This window comes from Coffea arabica, chromosome 2c (genome assembly GCF_036785885.1).
Source record: "Coffea arabica cultivar ET-39 chromosome 2c, Coffea Arabica ET-39 HiFi, whole genome shotgun sequence".
NCBI classification, from domain to species: domain Eukaryota; kingdom Viridiplantae; phylum Streptophyta; class Magnoliopsida; order Gentianales; family Rubiaceae; genus Coffea; species Coffea arabica.
In genome coordinates, this window is record NC_092312.1 from 57,824,022 (window position 1) to 57,851,275 (window position 27,254).

At 40.4% G+C, this 27,254-nt stretch overlaps 2 protein-coding genes across 2 annotated transcripts; both read left to right on the top strand.

Annotated features, from left to right (window-relative positions):
• The first annotated feature begins 438 nt into the window (after positions 1 to 438).
• Positions 439 to 2,519, top strand: LOC113724439 (uncharacterized). The gene is made up of 4 exons (XM_027247342.2): positions 439 to 754; positions 1,148 to 1,287; positions 1,414 to 1,914; positions 2,013 to 2,519. Exons 1-4 carry the CDS (start codon positions 439 to 441, stop codon positions 2,517 to 2,519), a joined length of 1,464 nt encoding a protein of 487 aa, XP_027103143.2.
• A 6,867-nt stretch (positions 2,520 to 9,386) lies between these two features.
• LOC113727380 (pectinesterase-like) lies at positions 9,387 to 18,752 on the top strand. The gene is made up of 4 exons (XM_072076016.1): positions 9,387 to 9,916; positions 10,437 to 10,626; positions 11,383 to 11,719; positions 18,048 to 18,752. The coding sequence occupies exons 1-4, from the start codon at positions 9,432 to 9,434 to the stop codon at positions 18,740 to 18,742; spliced, it is 1,707 nt and encodes a 568-aa protein (XP_071932117.1). The 5' UTR covers positions 9,387 to 9,431; the 3' UTR covers positions 18,743 to 18,752.
• Positions 18,753 to 27,254: the final 8,502 nt, after the last annotated feature.

Below are 27,254 nucleotides of genomic sequence, written 5' to 3' on the forward strand. Positions count from 1 at the left end.
AGAGAGAAAAGAGGTCGTCAAAAGCGAGGTGGGTAAGTTGCTGGAGGCTAAGATCGTTAAGGAAGTCTACTACCCGACCTGGCTAGCCAATCCGGTGCTGGTCAAGAAGGAGGAGAGAGCTTGGAGGATGTGTGTGGATTTCACTGACTTAAATAAGGCTTGCCCGAAGGACTGTTACCCACTTCCACGGATTGACCAGCTCGTGGACTCAACAGCTGGCTATGGATTTTCTGTTTCTTGGACGCCTTCAAGGGGTACCATCAGATAGCTTTGGATAAGGAGGATCAGGAGAAGACCTCGTTTATCACTGAGGACGGCACATATTGTTACGTCACCATGCCATTCGGGCTAAAGAATGCGGGCGCGACCTATCAGAGGTTGGTAAACAGGTTGTTCAAAAATCAGATCGGCCGAAACCTGGAGGTTTATGTGAACGATATGTTAGTGAAAAGTCGAACCCAAGAGCAGTTCATTTCTGACCTGAGAGAAATTTTTGAGGTTCTTCGGAGCTCACGAATGCGGCTAAACCCAAAGAAGTGTACTTTTGGGGTCAAGTCGGGAAAATTCCTGGGCTACATGATTTCTAAAGAAGGGGTGAGAGCTAACCCGGACAAGATCAAGGCCATCATGGACATGGCTCCACCCCGGAATATTAAGGAGGTGCAACGTCTGACAGGGAGGATGGCAGCCTTGAACAGGTTCCTGTCCAAATCGGCAGTTCGGGGGTCGCCTTTCTTCAAGGCTCTGAAAGGAGGTCGGTAGTTCGAGTGGAGCCCGAAGTGCCAGAAGGCGTTCGATGAACTAAAGGCCCACCTCGTTCGGTTGCCAGCCCCGACCTCTCCCGAGCTAGGGGAGACCCTGTTCATCTACGTAGCTGTGGGAGAAGGGGCCATTAGAGCGGTGTTGGTGCGAGAGAAAAACAAAGTGCAGAAACCCGTATATTATGTCAGCCGCGCCCTGCAGGGGGCCGAGGCAAGGTACTCGGCGGTAGAACGATATGTTTTGGCATTAGTACATGCAGCTCGGAAGCTCAGGACGTACTTCCAAGCTCACCCCGTAGTGGTCATGACGGACCAACCCCTGAAGCAGATCCTTTCCAAACCCGAGTCCTCAGGTTGAATGGTGAAGTGGGCTGTGGAATTGTCAGAATACGACCTGGGATATCAGCCCCGGACGGCCATCAAAGCCCAAGTATTGGCGGACTTCATAGCGGATGGCGTTTCCTTTGGATCGCCCGAAGCGGAGGTCGATCAGGCTAGGGACATACAGGCCAGGAAGGATGGAGAAGTTGTTAAAGATGCGCACACCGGATAAGCAGCCAAAACCTTACAGACCCCAAAAACTACCAAGGCCACCCAGGCCCGAGAAGCAGTAGAAGTCTTACAGGCTGGAGACGCTGCCGAGATCATCTAGGCCATCCAGGTAGCGGAGGTCGGACCGTCCAAAGAGGCAGCTGAGGCCGAGCAGGCCAAAGAAGCTGCCGAGGGCGAACAGGCCAGAGAAGCAGCTAAGGCCAAACAGACCCAAGAAACTGCCGAGGTCGGACAGGCCGGAGAGGCAGCGGAGGTGGGACAGGCATTAAACGCTGCCGAGGCCGAGCATTCTGGAAAAGCAGTCAAAGCTGAACTGGCCAGAGAGACGGCCCAGGGCGGGAAGGTTACCGAGGCTACGGGACAAGCTGATCCCACCTGGACGTTGTACGTGGACGGCGCGTCAAGTAAGGAAGGATGTGGGGCCGGGCTCCTCCTAATCAGCCCTACCGGGGAGGAGCTGCCCTACGCACTGTGGTTCAAATTTAGAGCTTTTAACAATGAATCAGAGTACGAGGCTCTGATTGCAGGGATGGAGATGGCCCGAAAGTTAGGGGCTAGATCGATAAAAGTCTATAGCGACTCGCAACTGATAGTGAACCAGGTATGGGGAAGCTACGAGGTCAAAGAGAGGACGTTAAGAAAGTACGTGGTCAAGACGCGTGAGCTGAAGGGCTGTTCGAGCAGTTCGCGCTTGAACAGATTCCGCGAAGCCAGAACAAGAGAGCTGACGCCCTGTCTAAATTGGCCTCTACCTCGGTTGGTGTCTTAGGTCGGGAAATACTGGTGGAGGTCCTCAGAAGTCGGGCATATGAACCATCCAACGCCGCGGTCATTCAGGTGATGAGCTCGTGGATGGATCCCATTGTCCAGTACCTAGCTCATGGGGAGCTCCCACCGAGCAGGGTGGAGGCCCGCAAAGTCCTCCTTAAGTCGCAGAAGTACGTGCTCACGCATGGAGTCCTATACAGGAAATCTTACTTGCAGCCCTGGTTGAAGTGTGTAACGCCCGAGAAAGGGAGCTATGTCTTGCGCGAGTTGCATGAAGGCATCTGCGGCAATCACGTTGGCCCAAGAGTATTGGCCAAGAAGGGAATGCTGGCTGGATACTATTGGCCCACCATCTTCAGGGACTCGGCCGAGCTGGTAGTCGGTGTAAGTCTTGCCAGCTACACGCCCCAATCCATCATACCCCCACTCAGGAAATGATTCCTCACAGTAACCCGTGGCCATTCTTCCAATGGGGGATTGACCTGTTGGGGCCATTTCCCCGAGCTCCAGGTGGCTACGAACACTTGGTGGTAGCCATTGATTATTTCACCAAGTGGGTACAGGCCGAACCCCTCAACACAATTAGCAGCAGGTCGATCCAGAAATTTCTTTGGAAAATCATAGTCTGCCGATTTGGCATACCAAGAGCTCTCGTCTCGGACAACGGCAGGCAGTTCGCTGACCACTCTCTCCAGGAATGGTGCACGGAGCTCGGCATCCAGCAGCACTTCACTTCAGTGGGGCACCCCCAAGCCAATGGGCAGGTCGAGAATGTTAACAGAACCATCCTGCACGGCCTGGAGACAAGAATAGGGTCTGCCCGAACTAATTGGCTGGAGGAGCTGCCTACCATACTATGGGCTTACCGGACAACGCCTCGGACGGCCACCCAAGAGACCTCGTTCGTCCTGACATATGGGGTCGAAGTAGTAATTCCAGCAGAAATTGAAGTACCCTCGGGTAGGGTGCAACACTTTGTGGCTTAGGATAATGAGGAGGAGATGCGGCTTAACTTGGACCTGCTCAAGCATCGAAGGGAAGAGGCGGCTATAAGAATGGCTAAGTATAAGGGCCAGGTCGCACGCTACTACAATGCCAGGGTAAGGCACCTTTCTTTCAAGCCAGGGGACCTGGTATTACGCAAGAACTCTGTGAGCCGAGCTTTGGGCATAGGTAAATTAGACCCAAACTGGGAAGGTCCCTACGTGGTAAGGGAAGCTGACCGGGCAGGTTATTGTAAACTAGCTCGCCTGGATAGAGGCGAAGTCCCGCGCACCTGGCACAACTCAAATTTAAGGCTTTTTCTTTAGTATCCTGCCCGAGCTGAAAATGATCAGTTGGACAGGTCTGTTTTTCATTTTATTAGTTCAGCACTTGGGATTATAATGTATTCAAAGCTTTTTAATAATAGAGATTTTTACAAGTGTTGAATAAGAAAGAAGGCCATCTATTCCATTTCAAAAAGGCATATACATGCGGGGGGCCATACAAAAGCGAGTTGGCCAACTCGGTCCCTACCCTAGCCTAATTCCTATAGGCCTATCCTATGTATTATCCGTTTAGCTCTTCCCTTGCTGTTCTTGCTCTAGCTCGGGAGAGGTCGCAGGAAGAGTAGGGTCGGCGACCAAGGCAGCCAGGTCTCGCCCATTGGAGTAGCCCGTGACAAGCCTGTCAATTTGATGGGCGGCTTGGGAGTTGTAATCAGGCCATTTACTCAAGTCAAAATCCGGCAAGTTCAAGGACTGAACATCCGCCATGGCTTTGGTGTAGCCGAGCTGCAGGACGGGGCCATTTAGGATGGCCAGGTCGTTCATGAAGCTTTCAGACTTCTTAAACTCTTGAACGCCTAGCTGACGCCCTTCCGCCCTCGCCGTTTCTATCAGCTCGGTAGACCTTTTCTGCTCGGCCTCCAGAGTCACAGCCAGCTCGGCTACCTTCTTCTTTTCCAACTCGCAGGAGGATTTGGCATCCGCAAGTTGTTTCTTCAGGGACTCTAGCTCGGCCTCCGCGGCTTCGAGCTGGCTCGATAGCCTTTCCTTGATTGCATCGACCTGAGATAGGTTGACCCCCATGTTCTCGTACCGTTGCGCCAGCTCGGCCCCAGCAACATTGAGCTGCAGATCGAATACAGGATAAGAAACCAGCAAATTAAAGGGGATGTCAGGGAGGCACTAAGTTAAGGAATCACTTGGGCTGTACTGAGGTAAAAATACTCCAGCAGCTCGGAGTTGGAGGCGAGCTGGATGAAGTGGTCATCGCGTGGGAGCACTGCGCCCTGGACGAGCTCCCGGGCAGCTTCAGGAAACTGAGCTCGGTCATTCATCGACAGCTCCCACTTTGAGCAAAAATGCTGGGGGTGCGGGTACGAGCTCTGGCCGGTAGGAGGTTTCAGAGGAATCACGTTCCTCATACGCCACATGGCTGGAGGTGACTCGGACGAGGCCTGCTGCTCGGCGGAGTTCACTCCGTAGTGAGACGCAAGAGCTGTTGAGGGTTCCTCCTGGGATTGGGGGAAAGTCGCCTCGGTCCTAGCCCTCTTGGCCGCCGTCTTCTTCCTTTTCTTCTTTGGCTCCTCTCCAGGCGACGACTGAGCTGCGATCTGAGGATTGGGCACTGGCAGAGGAGGAGGAGCCGCGCTGCTGGGAGCCGTGGATAGAGCAGGAGTAGGCGTGCTAGTACTGCCAGATCCCCCAATGTTCAGTAGCTGGGAGAATCGCTTCACTGCAGAGCAAGAAGAAGGGGTTAGTTGGGGTGATATGACCAGGCCCATAAAAAGGAAAAAATGGGAAATGAGGCCAAGAAGTTACAAGCTGTCAGCTCCTCGGGGGTGAGAGGTCGGAGATCGGGGGCAGGGTCATTCACCTCTGCTCGAATCAGCCCCGCCGACCAGAACTGTGCATTGTTAAACTCTTTTACCTTCAGTCGGGCTTCCGAGCTGACCAGGCGGTCCAGCTCGGCTTCAGGCAGAGGTGAGGGAATTGGATCAGAAACCTGGGTCTCCTCCCTCCAGGTCAGGGGAGGAAACCCAGTGTTCTTCACAAAAAAGAATTGTGCCTTCCAGCCTTTGATGGAGGAAGGCATTTGCGTGAACAGCTCGCGGGTGGGGAGCTCCCCTCCGCTCCTGCGAGCGAAGTAGAACCAACCGTGAACCGGGCTGCTCACCTTCATTTGAAAAAATGACCTAAACAGGTCTAAAGAATAAGGAATTTCGAGAGCACGGCCCAAAATGAAGAAGCCGAGTATGGACCGAATGGCATTGGGAACGAATTGGGTAATTCGGATGCCCCAGAAGGTCAGAATGTCGTAAAGAAATTGGGGAATAGGAAGGCGGAGACCAGCTACGAGCTGATCCTTGTAGATAGTCACGAATTCAGAGAGAGGACGGCAAGCGTACTCCCCTGGCCGGGCTGCCCTAGCCTCGAACTGGGGAGGAATATCATACCTCCCCACCAGTTCGTCCACATCCCCCTGTCAAGGATGGGGGGAATAATTTCGACTTCCCCAAAATCGATGTCAAGCCCCCTAGCGGGCCTAGCCCTGGCGCGAGCTGGGACTGCCTCCAGGGGAATCCCTGGGCCAGCAGCTCCAGTCTCAGGCTGGGCAGATTGACCAGGCTGGTCCATGACTAAAACTGGAGAAGGAAGATACTCAGACCCGGACGAACTGGAAGAAGAAGAGCTGGAAGAAAGTATTTCTATGAGTGCAGGTCGGGCTACTCTACGCCTAGGTGCCGAACTAGTAAGGTCTGAGTGTGTGGAAGATGAAGACATAAAAGGGAGAGAAGACTTACTAGCGGATAAGAGGGAAGAGCTGGAAGGAGATTAACGCAACTCTCGGTTGGACTCACTAGGCGATGAGCGAGCTGAAGGAGATTTGGGAGAGGGGAGAATGAGAATGAAGGCTTGAAAGTGACGTTTGGTAGGACCTATTTATAGGCCTCCTGGGCGGGAAGCTGAAGAGCCCCGAGTTGAAAATTCAAATTTATTGCAAAAGGACGGTTATCTTGGAAAACGTTTGAGCTGACAACCGCCATCATGGGAGGACGTGACCCTTGAGGTGACGGTTATGACGGTAGACGTGGCGGTTATCCGAACAAGGTGCGCGATCGTGGGATCATGGGTCCCACGCCCAGCCGACCTGACGCTTCGTAATTTGGTCCAGACTCACGCGACCCCTCGATGACTCTAAACTCAAGGGGGGCTAGTGTAGTGGGGTAAATCCACGTGTGACACGTGTCAGCTCGGCAGACTACACGCACCAGGTCGGCGATAGAGACCTCGCAGCTGGCACGGGCCAGCTCGGCATGCGGGAGCCAGCTCGGCCTTATCAGTTGCCTCCGGTGGTGGGCCTGGTGGGCCGCCGCCTCCGAACATTTAGGGGCCGTCGCATAAAACCCTAAGAAGACTCCGAACCCTAAGGGGATTTTGACTGCCATAAGGAAACTACAACCCATTCAGTCCTATATATACGACGCTACAAGACTATACAAGGTACGCATACACAAATATTCTATACTATTACTCCATCCACAAGTTTCACTGACTTGACCATCGGAGCTATTCCGGGGACACCAGTCCCGCCTTCATCCTTTCTTGCAGGATCACCAGCTCGGTTCACCCTCTCAGGTCGGCGGCACCTACCCAGCTCGGCTTGCAACAGTTCAGCTCGGATCTGGTTTTTGGCTGTCGCACCAAAGGCCAAATCAGCTCTTGTGCAAAATACAAAAGTTATAGCCCATTGATTTAAATTTCCAATGCATCAAGAATCAAGTTATTTGGAGACCGTAGGCTAACAAATGATCAAAATATCCTCAACTATTTAGAAGATAAAATGTGTCAACTTTGAGTATCTTTTTGGTTTCTTTATTGCACTTCTTTTCTTCATCATTTGCACTTCATGTACACTTGAAAACCACTTCAATTCATCAAAATTCATCCAAACACATACTTTACTCCATTTGATGATTGAATCCATCAAACCTATAAAACATGAAGTTTTGATCATTTAAATTCATAAAAATGCAATGTTTCTCATTTTAATCGTAAAATGCAAAACTTAACTAAAACTAGTTGTTTAACTCCTAAAACAACTAAACATTAGTTGCCTAAAACAACTAAAACCTAGTTGTTTGACTCCTAAAACAAGTAAAACCTAGTTGTTTAATTCCTAAAACAACTCCAAAAACTTAGTTGTTTTGAAATTGTGTCCAAACATGGCTTGTATATTAGTTTGCCAAATTGCCAAGCTTTTTTTTTTTTTTTGTTGAACTCAAATATATTGGATTTTCTACATAAATTCCAAATTTCAAAATGAGCAAACTAAACTCAAATCGAGTTTAGAATATAATGAACTTTTTAACTAACAAAACTCAAATGATCTCTTACAAATTTGAAGCCCCGTTTGGGATTATAGTGTGTTTACAAAAAGAAAAGGCGCTTTTAAATATTAAAAGTATTTTTAAGGTGTTTCGTAACTAAATTTTATAATTTAAAGAGCCCAATTTTTGGTAACTTAAAAGCACTTTTGTTAAGAATAATTGTGTTAGATGTGCTTCTTTATAAACCACCCCTAAACAGGGCCAGAATCTCATTTGAACCTTAATTGTTAGGGACTATTTGGGCTTCAAACTTTAACAATCTTACACTTTTAGCCCTCTAGTTATTGTTTTTGTCTTTTAGCTCTTGAATTGTTAAAAATATATATTTATAATCTTATCAATCTGAACTGTTAATCTTAAAGGAATTTACTTCAACACCCAATAGATGTCAACTTTTTCAATAGTTTTAACCAATAAACTCCTCACGTTATGAAAATTTTGGAAATATAACTTATTTGGCATAATTTTTGTTGCATTAAAAATCCCAATGTTGGACTACTTCATTTAAGATTTTGATAAAATAGCTTTCTAATTTTGCTTGTATGTGGCAAATTATACTTTTCCATCAACTTTAACACCTCAAACTAATGTAACGGCTATAAGCTTATAAGTATATGTTTTCAGCATCAAGGGCCGAAAAGGATATGGCTAAAAGTATAAGATCATTAAAGTTTTAGGGCTAATTATGTTTTTCTCCTAATTTTTATTAGCTTTATTTGTGTTTCTAATCGATCAAACTGAACTATGCCAAATCATTACGGACACCAACTAGTCTTTTCACTTCCGCAATAGTTGGTCCTGCACCTTTGTCAGACGACGGTTAACAATTTTGATTAGACCGCACTTTCTAACTAAAATTACGATGTTTCAACCGCCCTTTGAAGCACAACTGTTCTCTTCCCGACATTATTTTCCTTCTCCTCACTTGCTCGCTCTTGTTTTTTCCCATGCATGATTGCTCATCCGACCATCTCCGGTATATTTACGCATCAGGACTTCTACTGTTATCACTTACCCATATCAATTGTACCGTACAATATAAATAGTAGCACAATTAATGTAAATACTAATATATTTCATATTTTTTTATTTTAAAATATCCTAAAATATTTGTTATATTGAAAAAGTTAAAGTACCTTTTAATCTCTTGTTAATATAATATTTCTTTCTAATCATATATATGTTATCATTTAAATTTAAATTTTGAATTTATGGGGGTAAAATTAAAAAAGGAGGTACAAATATCACAATCAAACCATTATTATTAAAAAAATTAAATTCTTCAAACACGACTAAATAAATGGGACGGAGGGAGTAATAATATAAATATTAATACAATAAAATAAAAAATACAACAAAATTGATTGCTCATCCGACCATCTCCGGTATATTTACGCATCAGGACTTCTACTGTTATCACTTACCCATATCAATTGTACCGTACAATATAAATAGTAGCACAATTAATGTAAATACTAATATATCTCATATTTTTTATTTTAAAATATCCTAAAATATTTGTTATATTGAAAAAGTTAAAGTACCTTTTAATCTCTTGTTAATATAATATTTCTTTCTAATCATATATATGTTATCATTTAAATTTAAATTTTGAATTTATGGGGGTAAAATTAAAAAAGGAGGTACAAATATCACAATCAAACCATTATTATTAAAAAAATTAAATTCTTCAAACACGACTAAATAAATGGGACGGAGGGAGTAATAATATAAATATTAATACAATAAAATAAAAAATACAACAAAATTTGTTATAAAATTTATATTTTATATTTAATCTTCTCCATCCAATTTCAAAGTAGTCTATCTCCCACCTTTAACTGTAACTTACAGCCCGTACGACTATAGAGGATCTCAATCCTATATATACCACCATTACTCCAAACAGATCAAACCACTATCAAATCTACCTCCAAAGTCCCATAAACAACATTTCCTCACAAATTTTCGCAATGCCGAAAGGCACTAAACCATCCCTTTTCTTTCTTCTCTCTTTGCTTTTATCACCAAAAATCTTTGCCCAAAACCCTCTTCCTATTCAGCCTCAATCACCTTACACTGCATGCAAATCCACCCTTTATCCCAAGCTATGCCGTTCCATTCTTTCATCTTTTCAGCATTCACCTACAAACTTAGATGGCTATGGAAAATTCTCTGTAAAATTGTGCCTAAAACATGCCCAGAAAATATCTGACCTTACTAACCATTTGCTATCACAGCAAAAACAAAGCAGATTTCTTAGTAGTAAAGAGCTTAATGCATTGCATGATTGTGCTCAGCTATCAGAGCTGACGGTGGATTACTTGGAATCCATATCTGTAGAGCTCAAATCAGATAATTCCTCTTCCGTGAGCGACAGCTTGGTTGGTAGAGTGCAGACTTTGTTGAGTGCTGTTGTGACGAATCAACAAACATGCTATGATGGCCTTGTTGTCAGGTAAAACGTTCCTTTTTCTTGTGGATATTTTTTTCTTTTTTTTTTTTGAAAATTTTTGTAGATATTCTTTATTAATTAATACTCATTTTTTAACCATCTGTTAAATATTGTTGGATTAATTAAACTTGTACATAGGTTGGATGCATATAGTGTAGAATTTTGGTATACAATACTCACATATTAATTACAATAATATATTGTAATAACAAAAATTGATGAAAGGAGCACAGCTGAGAAGTTTTGATATATTTTGGGTTATTTGTTTTAAAAGATATAATTGATAATAAGTTTTCTACTAATTTTTTTTTGGGGGGGTTAGCAACACAGCTTACAAAAATCTTAGCAAAAAAGTCCTTTGTATTTCAAATTCATATAAAGTGCATTTAAACTTTAAAATACATTTCTGTTGCCAGTGTAGAGCAAATTGATTCTACATCAAATGCATGAAAAAATTTAAACCTTATTCGCATGAAAAAATTTTCACAATTGACTTGTGTGCTCAAATCTCTGAGTGACACAGCGGCAGCAACTTGGTGGGTGCATTGATTGCACCGCTGTCTGATGCCTCGGAGTTGTATAGCGTTTCGCTGGGCTTAGTAACACATGCATTGGGACGCGTTCGGAAAGCTGGAAAAGGAAGCCGGCTGTCGACCTATCGTGGGTTGTTAGAATTGGACTGGACTGGAAAATCAAGTACAAGGATTAACAGAGTAATAATTGATCTTGTGCTATGCCGCAAATTTTTTATTTGGCCAATTTTTGTGTCGAAATTTTAGACAGCCGTTTAAATTGCTTCCATTCTTTCAGCTGTAGACATTATTAGATGTAGTACTGGTAGTGATCAACATAAAATTAATAAAATTAAAATTTTTGTGAAATTTAATTTTCTTCAGAATTGAAGTGTTAAAAAGTGAAATAATTGCATGGATTGAGGTGATTATAAAAAAAAAGAAAAAAGTAAAAAAAAGGAAAGATGAAAAATATGTGTAATTCGAAAGTGTGTCAGCCTTAGATAAACATGAAAAAATTGTATGCAAGGATGGAGAACTTTAAAATGTGAAAGACGGGAAGATAAGAAATTATGGTAAATTTTTCGGGTTTCTTTTTCTCTTTTTGGGTTAGACATTGGAAGTTTGGAACCTTTTAAACCCTTGTCATAACTCATGAGGGTGAAATGTCAAAACACAAAATAACGTATTAGGAACCTTTAGTTTAGACATGGTATTGATAAAAATGAAAACGTTCGGGCAAATTGCAACGATAGTCCCTCATATTTGAGTTTTATATTTCTTAGTTTCTCCCTTTTAAAATGATGCATTTTAATCTCTTATATTTGAGGTTTTTTCACTTCATAGTCATCCACTTTTGACATGCCGAGTTTGGCTACTTTGCGTTGCTAGTCAAAGTTCATAGTGAAGTTTCCATCTAAGTTGTGATAATCCTTAGTAAAGATACTGAATCACCAGGTTCTTCATGGATTAAATGATTCCCAAAGGTGGGGAAGAAATCTAGCCGAATTGGTGGATAAAGGAGTTAATATCAGAGAGGCAGTTACAGTTAGCCATTATGGGGGTAGCAACTTCACCTCAATAGGAGATGCCATAGCATTTGCACCAGATAACTTGAGGACTGAAGATGGTTATTTTGTGATCTTTGCTAAGCAAGGATACTATGAAGAGTACGTTGTTGTGCCTAAACACAAGAAAAGTGTAATGTTGATTGGAGATGGAATCAATCGCACTGTGATATCTGGGAATCGGAATGTCGTAGATGGCTGGACAACCTTCAATTCTTCAACATTTGGTAAGTTACTCGTTTAGCTTTCTTGTCTGAAGTTTACAGCAGTTTCATCTCGATCATCTGTAAAACCTTCAAGTGTTACTATCAAGTCTGGAAATCATTTGATTCAGCTTTAGAACCTCTTGTCAAACTACTTCTATCTAACAATGATATTCTTCAAACATTAGGCATGATTAAGTTAAGTGGTTAAACTTAATTGTATCGCTACAGTATCTAGAGAAGGTATGTATTTTGAATTACTGGAAGAACCAATGTCTCGAAACTCGGTGAGGGCAACCCGGCCAAGTTCAGGGTCAGGTCAATGGATACAATTGGTAAGTTGGGACTAAAAAATAGAAGACCAGATTACATCATGATTATAATTTAATGTTATGAGTGTGTGTATCTCTCTCTCTCTCTATTTATACACACACGCGCGCGCACACAGACACATAAAAATATCTCATATGGTATTTACAAAATTCAAATGAAATCTTTCTGCATTTATAACTAAATTTATAATATTTATTTGAAAACATATAGAAATTAAGATTGTAATTGAAATTTAAAAAATTTCATAAGAGCATTTATAATTGTTTCAAATGATACAAAATTAAAAATAAATACTATAAAAGTTTGAACAACAAATTGAAGTGAAGAGAAATTAAGAAAATTTATAAAAATAAAAAAAGAGAGCATTAAAAAGAAATAATAAAAGACTTAAGGATTCGTTCTTCTCCTCCCATCAAACTGAATTTTTTACTGGGTCAGCTGCCACATGGTGTTATTTATTAAATCATTGCTTTTCGATTCAACCCCTTGAGCTGGCTAGTCCGATTTGTGTTTCAAAACACTTGAAGAAACATCTCGAGTTATTGCACGTTAAAAGAAGCCTTATTTATCCTGGAAAAATCAAATTGAAAGTGATTTGTATCCCATTAATACCACATTACACTATAGCCTTTCATTGTCGAAACAAATTTTGTTGGGGATAATACAGGAGAAAATGGTTAAAAGTCACAAAGCAAATGATACAAAAAGACTTCAAATCATGATTCAAAATCACTTTCCTTTAAACTTTATTTGTTTGGAATTTTGCGTGTAAAAATTTTGGACAAATATCCTTTAAAATAATTTGAAGGGTGTTTGTCTTAACTTTTGCATAAAATTAGACAAACTTACTTGAGTTATGGTGTGTTTTTGTAGAGAATTCTAGTAGTAGGAAAATAATCTTCTGAAGCAAACCATCCTACTAGACCTTTATAGAGTTGAAATTAAAAATGATCAAGAGTTGCAACTTTTCACCATTCATTTGTGTATTTGTGTTGGTCAAAAAGTTCCTCAATATCAATGCAAGTATTCAAATAGTTTTTGAACATCATTTGGATGGTAATTAACTGTCAAAATATGAAAAGGTGCCAAGTAGATTTGAACAACTTCTGAGCATTGCAAGAATCAGACAGTGATGGGTCTTATGTTAGGTCCTATGACGGGACCCCATCTTGCAACTGATCAAATTTTGAAAATATTCAAAAATCCCCTGCCATTTTCAAAATTTAGAAAATAGACTTCCAAATGTCACAGAATAATTTGACATTCATATGCATAAATAATAGTGTCTTTCAATTGAACCACTATCTTAGTGAATGTTCTTTGAAACTAATCAATACAAAATAATAGACCAACTTTGAAACATTTGTACATTATATTAGTCTCATTAACACATAACATAAATTAGTACATAACCATATGTTCTTTGATGATGCATTTTACGGCCTCGTATCACTATCTCTTTATGAATGTTTCAAAACAAAGTTCTTAACTTTGTAGTTTGTCAAGCTTACATTCATATGGGTGGCATCTTAATGCCCCCGCTATTAATGGCACTTTCAAGATTCATTAAGAGACAATAACTCAATCTAACTATGATTAGGCGAGAATAAATGCACTATTTTACCTTGCAATGAAAAATGTTATAGTGCTCCAATCATTAGAATAATGTACTTTCACTTATTAAATTCAAAACTAGACGTTGTATTTAGCATTGAATTAAGATTCCATCATTAATACTCATTAAGTTTGGACTTTAAATTCATCTTTCTTGATATCTTTAACACCAAGTCTCTTGATATTCCTTTCGTTAAAGGATCACTCAAGTTTTCACTAGACCTCACAAAGTCAATTGATATGACTCTATTTGTGATCAAATCTTTCACATAATTATATCTCAAATCAATATGTCTTGATTTGCCATTATACATTTGATTATATACCTTAGCAAGTGTAGCTGTATTATCGCAATGTATGGAGCTAGATGACAATGGTTTTTGCCATAATGGTATATCATAAAATAAATTTCGTAGCTACTCAATTTTTTTACAAGCTGAAGCAAGTGCTACAAAATTCAGCTACCATTGTTGAATCAGTGATATAGTTTGCTTCTTAGATCCCCAATAAAATAAATTTCATAGCTACTCAATTTTTTTACAAGCTGAAGCAACTGCTACAAAATTCAGCTACTATTGTTGAATCAGTGATACAGTTTGCTTCTTAGATCCCCAAGAAATCACACCACCACCTAACACAAAAATTCAACCACTCGTTGATGGGTGATCATCTCTGTTAGTGATCCAATTAGTATTTGAAAAACCTTCTAAAATCGAAGGATAACTGGTATAACATATACCATAGTTTTTAGTGGCTTTCAAGTACTTTAAAATTCTGATTACACCTGACCAATATAACCTACTAGGATTGCTTGTATATTTACTTAATATACCAACAGCATATGTAATATTCGGTTTAACACATGTCATTGCATACATTAAGCATCCTATAACTTTGCCATATTCTAATTGAGAAATTGGATTCCTTCATTTTTCACATAACTTATTTTGGGATCCAACGACATTGAAACTGGCACACAATCATTTTGATTGAACTTGTTAAAAATCTTTTCAACGTAATGTGATTCAAACAACAATATATTGTTTTTGTCTCTTGAGATTCTTATGCCAAGGATGACATCTGTCTCACCCATGTCTTTTATATCAAACTTGCTAGAAAGCAAAACTTTTGTGACTTTGACTTGCTCTAAGTCAGTCCCAAAAACTAACATGTCATCCACATATAAATAAATTATGACACCTTTACTTTCGTTAAACTTGCTATAAATACACTTATCGGATTTATTAATCTTTAATCCACTACCAAGTATAATTTGGTCAAATTTCTGGTTCTATTGCTTAGGTGCTTGTTTTAATCCATATAAGGATTTAACAAATTTACACACCTTGTGCTCTTGTCCAAGTACCACCAACCCTTCGACTTGTTGCATGTACGCTTCTTCATTCAAATCACCATTCAAAATTGTTGTTTTTACATCCATTTGGTATATGACTAAATTTGGATTGAAACTAGAGCAAGCAGAACCCGAATTGTAGCAATTCTTGCTACTGAAGAATATGTGTCAAAGTAGTCTACACCATACCTTTGCGTGAATCCTTTTGCAATAACGTGGTTTTGAACTTATCAATAGTTCCATCAACTTTCATTTTCTTTTTGAAAATTCACTTATAACCTATCGATTTTGAACCAAGTGATAAGGCTACCAATTTTCGGGTTGTAGTACCCATAATTGAGTCCATTTTATCATTTATTGCTTTCTTCCAAAAGGAAACATCTTGTGATTTCATTGTTTTTTCAAAGGTCTTAGGATCAGGTTCAATATTGAAGTAATAACGGATTTGATTATTCAATGTATCTCTAGTTCCTTTGACTAGATACATATAAAAATCCGAGCAAAATCTTTCGACATTGTAGCTCTTTTGCTCCTTAATTCAATGGATTTATTTCTATCATCTTTTGTTTATTCACTTGACTTTGAAATATCATCCTATATTTTAGAAATGGAGATGAATCTATTTTCTTCAAAAATAGCATCCCTAGATTTAATTATGCTATTACTCGAAGTTGAATCATTAGGTTCAATTACTATGAACCTATAAGTTTTGCTATTATGTGCATATCCTAAGAATATGCCCTCAACACCTCTTCTGCCAATTTTCTTTTTTTAAGTTCTGGGAGTTTCACAATAACCCTACAACCCCAAACTCTCAAATAGTTGAGATTAAGTTTCCTTTTATTCCAAAGTTTATAAGGGGTGATAGAATTCCTTTTATTTGGAACTCTATTTAGAATGTACAAACTGTGAATAAAACTTCACCTCAAAACCTTTACTATGGCCAAATTTTGACAAAAGTGTATTAACCATTTCTGTTAATACATGATTTTTTTTTTCAACTATACCATTTTGTTGTGGTGTATAAGGAGCAGTAATGTCATGTTTAATCCTTGTTGACTAAAAATAGTTGATATCATAGTACTCTTGACCTCTATCGGACCTTAATCACAACACAAATGTTTCAAGATGAAGATCAATTTCATTTTTATATATTTTAAATTTATGCATGACTTCATCTTTTGAATGTAACAAATAGACATAACAATATCTAGAGAAATTATCTATAAATGTGACAAAATACTTATTTCCTCCTAAATTAGGTGTGCCATATAAGTCACATATATTACTATGAATCAAATCCAACACTTTGGAAGTTCTTTCAATCTTAGGAAATGGATTTCTTGTGATCCTTGTTAACATGGATGTGTTATATTTCCTTCATTTTTATCATAATATGGCAAAATATCAAGTTTCATCATTTCATGCATTCTTTTATAATTAACATGATCAAGTTTATTATGCCACAAACTAGTGAATGATTCAACCAAATATGCAGGAATAACATTATTCTTATTATTAGTAATAACAAGTACATTCAACTTGAACATACCATTACAAAGATAATCCTTACCTACATATAGACCACCCTTGGATAAAACAAACTTGTTAGTCTCAAAAACAAGTCTAAAGCCAAATTTGTTCAATAAACCATGCAACACTAAGTTCTTCCTAACTTCTGGTACATAGAGAACATTCGTTAAAGTTACAACATTTCCGAAAGTGAACTTTAATTCTACTTCACCAACTCCTTGAACCGGAATGGTGGTAGAATTTTTCATGTATACCACGGTGCCTTCATTGCCGGCTTCATAGATTTGAAGAACTCCTTTTTGTTGCAAATGTGTCGCATTGCACTAGAATCAACATACCAAGCAAAATCATCTTTTATTAAGTTCACTTTAGAAATTATAGTAACTAGATTTTTGCTTGTATTGTTGCAAGAGTCTTGCTTCTCCTTCTTGTTTTGAAGGATTTTGCATTCGGACTTGTAGTGACCTTTCTTTTTGCAATAGAAGCATTTGCCCTTCTTCTTTTTTTTGTTGTTTTTTGATTGACTCTTTAATTGTTGGCTTCTCTTGCTACCTTGAGACTTGCTTGATTGTCCTTCTTCAATCACATTCACTTTTATAGTAGAGTCTTTATTCTCTTCAAAGTTCTGATTATCCTTTTTTTCCTGCATGCGAATTCAAAGTCTAAAGATTGTTGGGGATAATACAGGAGAAAATGGCTAGAAGTTACAAAACAAATGATACAAAAAGACTTCAATTCGTGATTTAAGATCACTTTACTTTAGACTTTGTTTGTCCAAAATTTTTTGTGCAAAGACTTTGGACAAATATCCTTTAGGATTATTTGAAGGGTGTTTGGCTTAACTCTTGCACAAAGTTAGACAAACCTATTTGAACTATGGTGTGTTTTTATAGAGAATTCTAGTAGTAGAAAAATGATTTTCTGCTGCAAACCACCTCTACTAGACCTGAATAGAGTTGAGATTGAAAATGATCAAGAGTTGCAACCTTTCACCACTGATTTGTATATTTGTGTTGGTCAAAAGGTTCCTCAACATCAATGCGAGTGTTCAGATAGTTTTTGGATATTTAAATACCATTTAGATGGTAATTAAAAATATGAAAAGGTGCCAAGTAAATTTGAACAATTTCTAAGCATTACAGGAACCAGACAGTGATGAGTCTTATGTCGGGTCTTAAGACCGGTCCTGTCTTGCAATTGATCAAAATTTGAAAATATTCAACAAATTTATCCTATTGAGAAGTCTAAAACGTCCTTGAAATTGTCTGAAAAAGACATTAATCATTGTTGTTCCGATGTCCTCTTGTTTTTTAGCCCCTCAAAGAAATCTAGTAAAAGTATGTTGGAAAGAACTTCAAGCATGCAGGACCTTTATCAAATCAAAGGATAACTGCCATCTTGAGATATGGACTTCCAAAGTTTTGTAGACTAATATTTTAGTAGTCTCAGTATTTATACATTGCTTCTACAACATGTGATTATTAACTCATTTTAATGTATGCTGGATCATGGATGCAGCTGTTTCCGGAGAGAGATTTGTAGCCATAGGAATAACGTTCATGAATATAGCTGGTCCTGGAAAGCACCAAGCTGTTGCCGTTCGGAACAACGCAGATCTTTCCACATTCTATCGCTGTAGTTTTGAAGGCTATCAAGATACTTTATATGTACATTCTCTGAGGCAATTCTACCGAGAATGCGACATATATGGAACCGTAGATTTCATCTTTGGCAATTCTGCAGCTGTTTTTCAGAACTGCAATCTTTTTGCAAGAAAGCCAATGCCAAACCAAAAGAATGCAGTCACTGCTCAAGGTAGAACTGATCCGAACCAAAATACTGGCATATCAATTCAGAATTGCTCAGTTCAGGCAGCACCAAACTTGTCACTGGACTTGAACTCTACCTCAACTTACTTAGGTCGGCCGTGGAAAGAGTACTCAAGAACAGTTGTTATGCAGTCCTTCATTGGTGATTTGATCAATCCTCAAGGATGGTTAGAATGGAATGCCAATATGGGATTAGACAAAATTTACTATGGTGAATATGAGAACTATGGACCAGGTGCTAACACATCCAGGAGAGTTCGATGGCCTGGTTATAGTCATATGAACGATTTAGACGCTTTGAACTTCACAGTGTATAATTTTACAATGGGAGATACTTGGTTGCCTTACACAAACATACCTTTCTCCAGAGGTTTGCATAAATGAGATCATTATATGTCTATAGTCATTTCTGTATTATTTTGTTATCCAATCTTCATTTAGCTCCTCAACACATTTTTGATACGGATACGGGTGCGCAACCACTTCAACCTTGGGTCAAGGACAACATTGACGGTCCGATGACAAGATCAAGATCCAAGAAGGTGAAGGAAGCTTTACAAGCCTTGATCATTCACCATACAAGCAAGGAGCAAGCTAGGTTTGAAGATTTGATGGACCATGACGTTACTTTGTTCACTTGTACGTTTGAAGTGAAGGAATGATCTCATACTTGTTAGTTTAGTTGGTAGTTGTTTTAAGACTGTCTAGTTTAGTAGTTGTTAGGCGTTAAGTATTTTATTACTTATTGGGCCTTATCGGAAAGCCTTAAAGAGCTGACTCTTTAAGCTCTTTATGCGGACCGAATTTCTTTCAGGTTTATGTGGGCCGGAGTTTGCCCTAGTTTTAGCCTATAAAAAGGCACCTCTTGTATCAGTCCGCACAGAATATTTTACAACCAGAAATCGTGAGGAATTTTCCTTTCAAGTTCTTAATCGAACTTACTCTTGAATTCTTGAGTTCATTGCTTAGGATTCAAATCTGACTTTATCGATTAGTTTGTTCCCTAATCGTGGTGTCTCTTCATCCATCTTTATTTGCTTAAGGTTGCTGATTGCCTTTGTGTGTCAGAGGTCTTGAGTTCATGAGAACAATCGAGTTCAATTTCCATTGGGAGAAAAGGTCCAACTCTGATAATTACAAGGTTGGGAGGTTCTAGGAGGGTCTTCCCCTAGGGTTGCTCATCAGTTGGTAATCAGAGCATCAGGTTAATTCTCTTTCAATTGAAGTTGTTCATATCTTATTAGTTTGTGTCTTTTGTCAAAAAAAAAAAAAAACTGTAGCGATTACTGTTCATCGTTACTGTTCCGAAATACTGTTCATCGTTACTGTAGCGTACTGTTCACGTTACTGTTCATCCGAGAAAAAAAAAACTGTTTGGGTATTGTCTTTTTGTGTTTTCTGTCCAACTTTTGTTCTTGAGTCTGTTATACTTTTGTTTGGATTGTTAGGGTTTAAAGACAAAAAAAAAAAAAAAAAAGAGTCACGTACCTTATATTGTTTTTAGTGTCCAAGTTGCTAGAGTATTGCTGGAATTTTCTTTTGAGTATTGCTGAAATTCTGTTTTGCCTATTTCTTGAGTATTGGTTGTTGTTCTTGCAAACCCTAAACACCACAACGTAATTTGGGGAAGTTCTTGAGCTTCTTGAACAAATTCTTGAAGTTCTTGGACCACCAAGTCTTGTTTTGAAGGTTCTTGAACAATAAATCAAGAACTAGGGTCTTCTTGAAATTTGCATAACCTTTCATCCGTTTTTCTTGAACTTGTTGGTGTCACCTGAATTTGTGTTCCTTGAAGAGCCGAAGCAAAAAAAAAAAAAAAAAAAAAAAAAAAACAAAGAAGAGAAGGAATCGGCTCTCACACAAAGGAAATCAAGTATCTCAAATCTTGAGTTTCCAATTCTTGATTGGTTTCCAATTCTTGAATAGTCTCCAAATCTTGATTGGTTTCCCAAAACTTGAGTTTCCTAATCTTGATTGGTTTTCCAACTCTTGAGTTCCAATCTTGATTGAATTCCAAAGATCCCAAACGACCTAACCAGCCCCAAACACCCCAAATCAGTTTCCAAAACCAAACCTAAACCGCCACAAACACCATTTACCATCCAAATACTGACCAGAAACTCAGCAAAGCAACAGCTCAAAAAAAAAAAAAAAAACCAGTTCTAGCTTCAGGTAGAGTTTTTGTTTTCTAGGATTCGTAAAAAAAAAAAAATTCTGCTTTGTGTCTTATTACTTATAGGGTAATTAATTCTGGAAATTTTGAGAGTTGAGTTGTTTTAAGAACTTCGAAAAGGAAAATTGAGAGTGAGTGTGTTTTCTTGAGTGATACACGAGTGCTTTGCAAGGTAGACTAGGATACATTTGTTTTGCAGGTTTGACAACATGTCTCAAGAGGGGAACATGCCTGAGCCGTCTGAGACTGACATGTCACTCAAACTGGTGCTCCAAGCTCTTCAAAAACAAGCGGAGAGACAGGAAGTTGTGATGACACAAATATCCGACAGGCTGGCTGCCATTGAGATGCGAGGTACTGGAGATACATACAATAGGGCTTCGAGTGTTCAGAGTGCTGATCATGATGCGGATGATGAGGGATATCATTCTAACACCTCGATTCGATCAAGGAAAAGCCAAAGAGGAGCAAGGGAAGGTCGAGACCGACCTAGGAGAATCGATGACAATCTTGGGTCCATCAAGACCAAGATGCCTACCTTTCATGGGAAAAATGATCCTGAAACTTACTTGGATTGGGTTAGGCGAGTTGAGCAAGTGTTTGAGGTCCACAACTACTCTGAAGAGAAAAAGGTGAAACTTGCGGCTATTGAATTTGAAGATTATGCATCCATTTGGTGGGAGCAAGTATGTGCCATAAGGAGGAGAAATAGGGAACCATCAATTGACACTTGGGCTGAAATGAAGCAAGTGATGAGGAAACGATTTGTACCCTTCCATTATACCACGGACTTGTACAATCGGCTCCAACGACTCACTCAAGGTTCTAATTCGGTTGATGAGTACCACAAACAAATGGAGGTAGCGATGATAAGGGCCAATGTCCAAGAGGATCCGGAAGCAACCATGGCGAGGTTCCTTAATGGATTAAATCCTGAAATTAGGAAGAAGGTTGAGCTTCAAGACCACTTTGAACTTCAACAAATGGTGTCTTATGCAGAAAAGGTGGAAAAACAAGCCTTACCTCTAAAGAACTCTAGTGGCCGAACCACTACATCCTCTTCCACTCCTTGGAAAAGAAATCAATTGCCAACAACCAATGTTTGGCCAAGGCAAGGTAATAGAGAGAGGGAAAACAAGCGGATGGAACAACCGTCCCATCCGAGTGCAACTTCTTCTAAACCAACCCCGCGGCCAACTCTTCCAGGAGCAAATACATCTACCAACCAGCCAAAGGCATGTTTCAAATGCAAGGGAATTGGCCACCTCATGGCTCAATGCCCTAACCGAAGCATCATGTATATGAATGAAGAGGGAATGTGGCAAAGCGAAGGGGAGGAGGAATATGCGGACATGCCACCGCTTGAAGAAGAGGGGAAGGATGATGACCTGGTTGAAATAGAAGAGGACCCCGTGGCTCGAACTATGGTGACTATGAGAGTGCTAAATGCACAAGCTCAAGAAGATGATCTCCAACGGACCAACATTTTTCATACGAGATGCAAAATTGGAGATGAGGTATGTCTCATGATCATTGATAGTGGCTCTTGTACTAATTGCGTAGCTGCTGACTTTGTTGAGCAAAAACACCTTCCATGGACTTACCATCCTAAACCCTATAGACTATCTTGGTTAAATGATGGGGGGGAAGTCAAGGTGACCAAACAAGCTTTAATTGCTTTTTCTATTGGTCGATACAAGGACCACGTTTTATGTGATATAATTCCTATGCAAGCTAGTCATGTCTTGTTAGGGCGTCCTTGGGAGTATGATAGACAGGCTGATCATATTGGACTTACCAATAAGTATAAGTTCATTATGGACAACCTCAAAATCACTCTTTCACCATTGACACCTACACAAGTGTATGAAGAACAATTGCATTTAAGAAAAGAGAGAGAGAAAAGGCAATCGAAAGAAACAAAGAAAAAGCCGAATGAGAGAGAGAATGAGGGGAAAAAGAAAGTAGAGGCCGAGTTGAGTGAAAAAGGAAATTCGAGTGGAAAAAAACTCAGTGAAGCCGAGAGCTTGAAAGTGAAAAAAAGGAATTTCTATGCAAGTGTGCGTGAGGTAGATATGGCTTTGAATGCACAAAGTCTTCTCATAGTACTTCTGTACAGGGAAGCTGATTATTCTTCTTTTTACACACTAGGCATAACCGATTCTCTTCCTAGTGCAATCTACTCTCTTTTGCAGGAATTCAAGGATGTGTTTCCGGAGGAACTACCGAAAGGATTACCTCCAATTCGAGGTATTGAACATCAAATCGACTTTGTTCCTGGAGCAGTTCTACCAAATCGACCAGCCTATAGAGCAAATCCGGAGGAAACAAAGGAAATCCAAAGGCAAGTCGATTCCCTCCTTGAAAAGGACCAGGTTCGTGAATCTCTTAGTCCTTGTGCGGTTCCAGTCATTTTAGTACCTAAGAAAGAAGGGACTTGGAGAATGTGTACAGATTGTCGTGCAATTAATAAAATTACTGTTAAGTATCGTCATCCCATTCCTAGGTTAGACGATATGTTAGAAGAATTGCATGGGGCAATTATTTTCACTAAAATTGATTTAAGATCTGGGTATCATCAAATAAGGATAAAGGAAGGTGACGAATGGAAAACTGCTTTCAAAACAAAGTATGGTCTTTATGAGTGGCTTGTGATGCCTTTTGGCTTAACAAACGCTCCAAGTACTTTCATGAGATTAATGAACCATGTTTTAAGGCATTTTCTTGGGAAGTTCGTTGTTGTTTATTTTGATGATATACTGATCTTTAGCAAGTCTTTAGAAGAGCATGTTGAGCATTTGCGACTTGTTTTAAGTGCCTTGCGTGAAAATAGGCTATTTGCTAACATGGAAAAATGTGTCTTTTGCACTTCTGAGGTTAACTTTCTTGGTTATATTGTTGGAGTAAATGGCATAAGTGTTGATCCCGCCAAGGTAAAGGCCATCATGGAGTGGCCGACTCCAACCAATGTGTCTCAGGTAAGGTCCTTTCATGGTCTTGCAAGCTTCTATAGGAGATTTGTTAAAGACTTTAGCACTATTGCAGCACCTTTGAATGAGATAGTTAAAAAGAATGTGGGGTTTCAATGGGGAAAAGAGCAAGAAGAGTCGTTTAATAAGCTTAAAAATTTGTTAACTTCAGCACCTATTCTTGCTCTGCCTAATTTTGATTTGATGTTTGAAGTTGAATGTGATGCTAGTGGGATCGGCATAGGGGCTGTTTTACATCAAAATAATAGGCCCTTGGCATATTTCAGTGAGAAATTGAGTGGGGGAGCTCTTAATTACCCTACTTATGATAAAGAATTGTATGCTGTTGTGCGTGCTCTTGAAGTGTGGCAGCACTATCTTATGTCTAAGGAATTTGTGATACATACTGATCATGAATCAATTAAATTCCTTAAGGGGCAGGGTAAGTTGCATAAAAGACATGCAAAATGGATTGCATTTATTGATTCCTTTCCATATATCATTAAGTATAAGAAGGGAAAAGATAATGTCGTTGCGGATGCTTTGTCTAGAAGGTATATTTTGATCACTAACCTGAGCACTAAGTTACTTGGTTTTGAGCACATTAAAGACTTGTATGCACATGATGCTGATTTTTCTAATGTGTTTCAAGCTTGTGAACATGCTGCATTTCAAAAGTTTTATAGGCATGAAGGCTTCTTGTTCAAAGAAAATCGCCTATGTATTCCCAACTGTTCACTTAGGGAATTACTTGTTAGAGAAGCCCATGGCGGAGGGTTGATGGGGCATTTCGGTATTGATAAAACTCTTGACATTTTGCATGAGCATTTCTATTGGCCTAAAATGAGGCGTGACATTGCTAACATTTGTGATAAGTGTTTAAAGTGTAAGCAGGCAAAGTCAAGGAGTAACCCTCATGGATTGTATACTCCTCTACCCGTACCTCATGCTCCTTGGACAGACATATCCATGGATTTTGTGCTTGGTTTACCAAGATCTTCTACAGGTATGGATAGTATCTTTGTTGTAGTGGATAGATTTTCTAAAATGGCTCATTTTATCCCTTGTAGGAAAACAAATGATGCGCGCCATGTTGCTGATTTATTCTTCAAGGATGTGGTTAGATTGCATGGAGTACCGCGTACCATTGTAAGTGATAGAGATGTGAAATTCTTAAGCTATTTCTGGAAATCACTTTGGGGAAAGTTGGGAACTAAGTTGCTGTTTTCTACTTCTAGTCATCCCCAAACGGATGGTCAGACTGAGGTAACCAATCGAACCCTTGGTGCTCTACTTCGAGCCATTGTTCAAAAGAACTTGAAGAAGTGGGAAGAATGTTTGCCTATTGCCGAGTTTGCATATAACCGCACCACTCATTCTACTACCAATCATTCCCCTTTTGAAATTGTTTATGGGTTTCAGCCGCTAACCCCTCTAGATTTATCACCTATTCCTGTTAATGAGTGTTTAAGCGCAGATGGTGTCAAAAAGGCAGAAGCTGTTCGGACCTTGCATGAGAGAGTTCGAGCTCAAATTGAGAAGAAAAATGCGCAATATGCACAACATGCAAATAAGGGGAGAAAACATGTTGTATTCGAACCCGGTGATTGGGTTTGGGTACACATGAGGAAGGAAAGATTTCCAGCATCTCGACGGACCAAGTTACATCCAAGAGGCGACGGACCTTTTCGAGTACTAGAGAGGATCAACAACAATGCATACAAATTGGAACTTCCAAGTGAGTATGGCATAAGCGCATCTTTTAATGTGTCTGACCTATCTCCTTTTGACTTTGATACAGACTTTGAAGATTCGAGGACGAATCCTTTCGAGGAGGGAGGGAATGATACGGATACGGGTGCGCAACCACTTCAACCTTGGGTCAAGGACAACATTGACGGTCCGATGACAAGATCAAGATCCAAGAAGGTGAAGGAAGCTTTACAAGCCTTGATCATTCACCATACAAGCAAGGAGCAAGCTAGGTTTGAAGATTTGATGGACCATGACGTTACTTTGTTCACTTGTACGTTTGAAGTGAAGGAATGATCTCATACTTGTTAGTTTAGTTGGTAGTTGTTTTAAGACTGTCTAGTTTAGTAGTTGTTAGGCGTTAAGTATTTTATTACTTATTGGGCCTTATCGGAAAGCCTTAAAGAGCTGACTCTTTAAGCTCTTTATGCGGACCGAATTTCTTTCAGGTTTATGTGGGCCGGAGTTTGTTGCTTAGGATTCAAATCTGACTTTATCGATTAGTTTGTTCCCTAATCGTGGTGTCTCTTCATCCATCTTTATTTGCTTAAGGTTGCTGATTGCCTTTGTGTGTCAGAGGTCTTGAGTTCATGAGAACAATCGAGTTCAATTTCCATTGGGAGAAAAGGTCCAACTCTGATAATTACAAGGTTGGGAGGTTCTAGGAGGGTCTTCCCCTAGGGTTGCTCATCAGCTACTCTTGCGCTTCCGCACTTTAACCGTGCATCGTGTGTTAATGCTGAACTAGCCAACCGTTCATAACTTGAGACTTGAACGTACGCTAGTTCCGCACGGGATGTCGGCTTGTAGGAAAAACAAGCAGTCCGTGACAAGTGGTATCAGAGCTTGATACCGGTTCTTGGTTGCCATAGCCACAGGTTCGGATGTTACAAGGGAACCCCAAGAGGAGCATGTCGCGAGGGAGCCAGAGAGGGCTGCTCCTGCTCGCGGCAAAGGTAAGAGGGACAGGTCGGCCGCACAAGACCTGATGGCAGTCCTTGAGATGAGGTTAGCACACGTAAAGCTAACCGTAGGTGATCACCACGACCGTTGGGATGAGCTAGACCAATACATGGAGCAGTTCGATGGTGTTGAGCTGCGCGAGAACATGCAAGGGCCGCTCAATGAGGCCGTCGAGCAGATACAAAAAGGAGATGATGCCATGCGGGAGATGGTCGAGTCCCTACAAGCTAAAGTTGTCCAACTCAAGGTGGAGTTGGAAATGTGTAAGGCCCAACTAGCACGAGCACGAGGTGCTAGTGTGACCGTGGGAGAACCGTCAACCGTGTCGGAAGAGTTGGCGAAACTCAAAGCCTAGGTTGATGCGTTGAAGACACAAGAGGCGAGTGGTGCGACTGTGACTGCGCCAAGAGTGGAGGTTTCGCATCCGGAGGCCTTCAATGGTGCGAGGAAAGCAAGCGAAATCGATAATTTCCTCTACGGGCTCGAACGGTACTTCGATGCCCTTGGTATCGCAAGTGATGATGCTCGCTTGCGAACGCGTTCCTTGGGTTAGTGAATTATTATCGCCGTTTCATCGCGGGGCATTCCGCAATTTTTGCTCCGCTAACGGATTTGCTACGCAAGGGCAAGACGTGGACTTGGAAGGCGCCTTGTCAAGCAGCGTTCGAGGCATTGAAGGATGCAATTACTAAGGAGCCGGTCTTGGCGTTGCGTGATTTTGCCAAGCCATTCGAAGTATGTGTAGATGCATCTAACATTGCCGTTGGAGGAGTTCTTATGCAAGACGACCATCCAATAGCTTATGAGAGCCATAAGTTAAGTGATGTGGAAAGACGATGGCCGACGCATGAGAAGGAGATGCTTGCGGTCGTGCATTGCTTGCAAGTCTGGGAGCACTACTTGAAGGCCGCTATGCCGTTTAAGATCAAAACAGACAATAAAACGCTGAGCTACCATCAAACGCAGAAGAAGTTATCAAGCAAGCAAGCACGGTGATTGGACTATTTGGTTGAATTCAAGTATGAGCTTGAATATAGCC